Raw genomic sequence first — 1,495 nt, forward strand, 5'->3', positions numbered from 1 at the left:
AATCAGACATGGCAACTGTCGATTATGGCTCCTTCCAGCCCACGGAACTCCATTGTGCTCCCTCAGATTGTTTATCTTATCACAAGAAAAGAGAAAGGAACTCCCGAGGTAGAGCTTTTTTAGTTTTTTTTTTGGACTCCTCTTAAAAAAAGAAGTTATGCGCTCGGATCAAATGCGTACAAAGCCGCTCATGCCCCCCCCCCCCTGCCGGTGGCACGCCTCACCATCCAGGAAACACCGATTTTTTTTTTTATTTCCACAGGGGTCATTTTTTTTTAAAACGTGAAAATGTGACCGCATCGCTTCAAACTATCCAGGGATTCGAGTATGGAAACAAAAGGGAAGCGAAAGTTTCACCAGCGGACAACTCGTTCCGACGGGACCGGCTCTGCGCAGCGTGTTAGCGAAAAAACGCAAGATTGTTGTGTACAAACTACATCCGCTTTAATAAAAAAAAAAAAAAGCTAGGGAAGGTAAGAGTTCCTGGGAGAAGAGAAACCACGCGTGACAAATCGCTACAGAACACAGAGTGGAAACGGAAATGCAGTGCGCGTAAAGTGAGCTTTACAAAACAGAAGGTAACATCCGCAGCGTAATGTGACAGAAAGCGTAATGTGCGTTTTTTTTTTCTCTTCACGCACATTACGGTCGGACACACGTACCTGCTGCGCGCTTCGGCGCCTCTTGTTTCCTCCGTGGCATTTTGGATCTGACAGGATTTCCGTGAAACTCTTCTTCTTCTTCTTCTGTTGTTGTTGTTCTTTTTGTTGTGTGTCTTTCTTCTTCTGCTTTGATAAAACCTCCTCACTGTATCCGGGAAGATCCACCTCTAACAAAAAAGAGAGACTCACGCCTTCGTGTAGTAGACTGCACAACATCGGGGAGTCCGATGGGAAGGAAAACTAAAAACCATCGTCACGGAGCGGAGGAAAAAGTCAGCGGAGAAAATATATACACACACACACGCGGAGGAGGTGAGGACGACTGGTTTGAGACGTGTGGGGGGGCTTCTGTGTGGTTTTGGGCTGGTTGTGGTGGCGATGTGGATGCGAGCGGTGATAGCCAGCGTCCACCTCGGCTGCCTGGTCTGGCAACAGGCAAAGTTGAGGGATAAGAGAGACGATCGCGTCACTCACAGCAGGAGAATGGGCAAACCCACCGCTCCGTTAACTCTTTACTTCTCAGGCACAGGGAGAAAGGGAGGGAGGGAGGGAGGGAGGGAGAGAGGGGCGGACACCACACAGCCAGTGCGTCCTCCTACCTCTGCGCCCCGTGTGAATCACTGCGCACGGCCACCGAGCCGATCATTACGCACAGGAGGACGATCATCACCGACCACAAAAACCCACAGACCGGTCTGAGTAACAGTCCAAACATGTCAGCACATGTGTGTCATTTGTTTTTCCACCCCTCACTCCATTTGTCACGTTTTAACCTCTAATCTGTCGTGGGCACATTTCTATTTACCTGGTTATTACCACTGGGGCTGATAGGT

At 49.2% G+C, this 1,495-nt stretch overlaps 1 protein-coding gene across 1 annotated transcript in view; it reads right to left on the reverse strand.

Annotated features, from left to right (window-relative positions):
* The window catches only part of tshz3a (teashirt zinc finger homeobox 3a), a 17,356-nt gene extending 16,272 nt beyond the window's left edge, over positions 1 to 1,084 (reverse strand). Inside the window, exon 1 of the mRNA XM_062390630.1 lies at positions 663 to 1,084. Coding sequence (XP_062246614.1) covers positions 663 to 702 — 40 coding nt within the window. The 5' untranslated portion in view covers positions 703 to 1,084. The remainder of the gene's footprint in view (positions 1 to 662) is intronic.
* Between the last annotated feature and the right edge of the window lie 411 nt (positions 1,085 to 1,495).

Source organism: Platichthys flesus, chromosome 6 (genome assembly GCF_949316205.1).
Source record: "Platichthys flesus chromosome 6, fPlaFle2.1, whole genome shotgun sequence".
In the NCBI taxonomy this organism is placed as follows: domain Eukaryota; kingdom Metazoa; phylum Chordata; class Actinopteri; order Pleuronectiformes; family Pleuronectidae; genus Platichthys; species Platichthys flesus.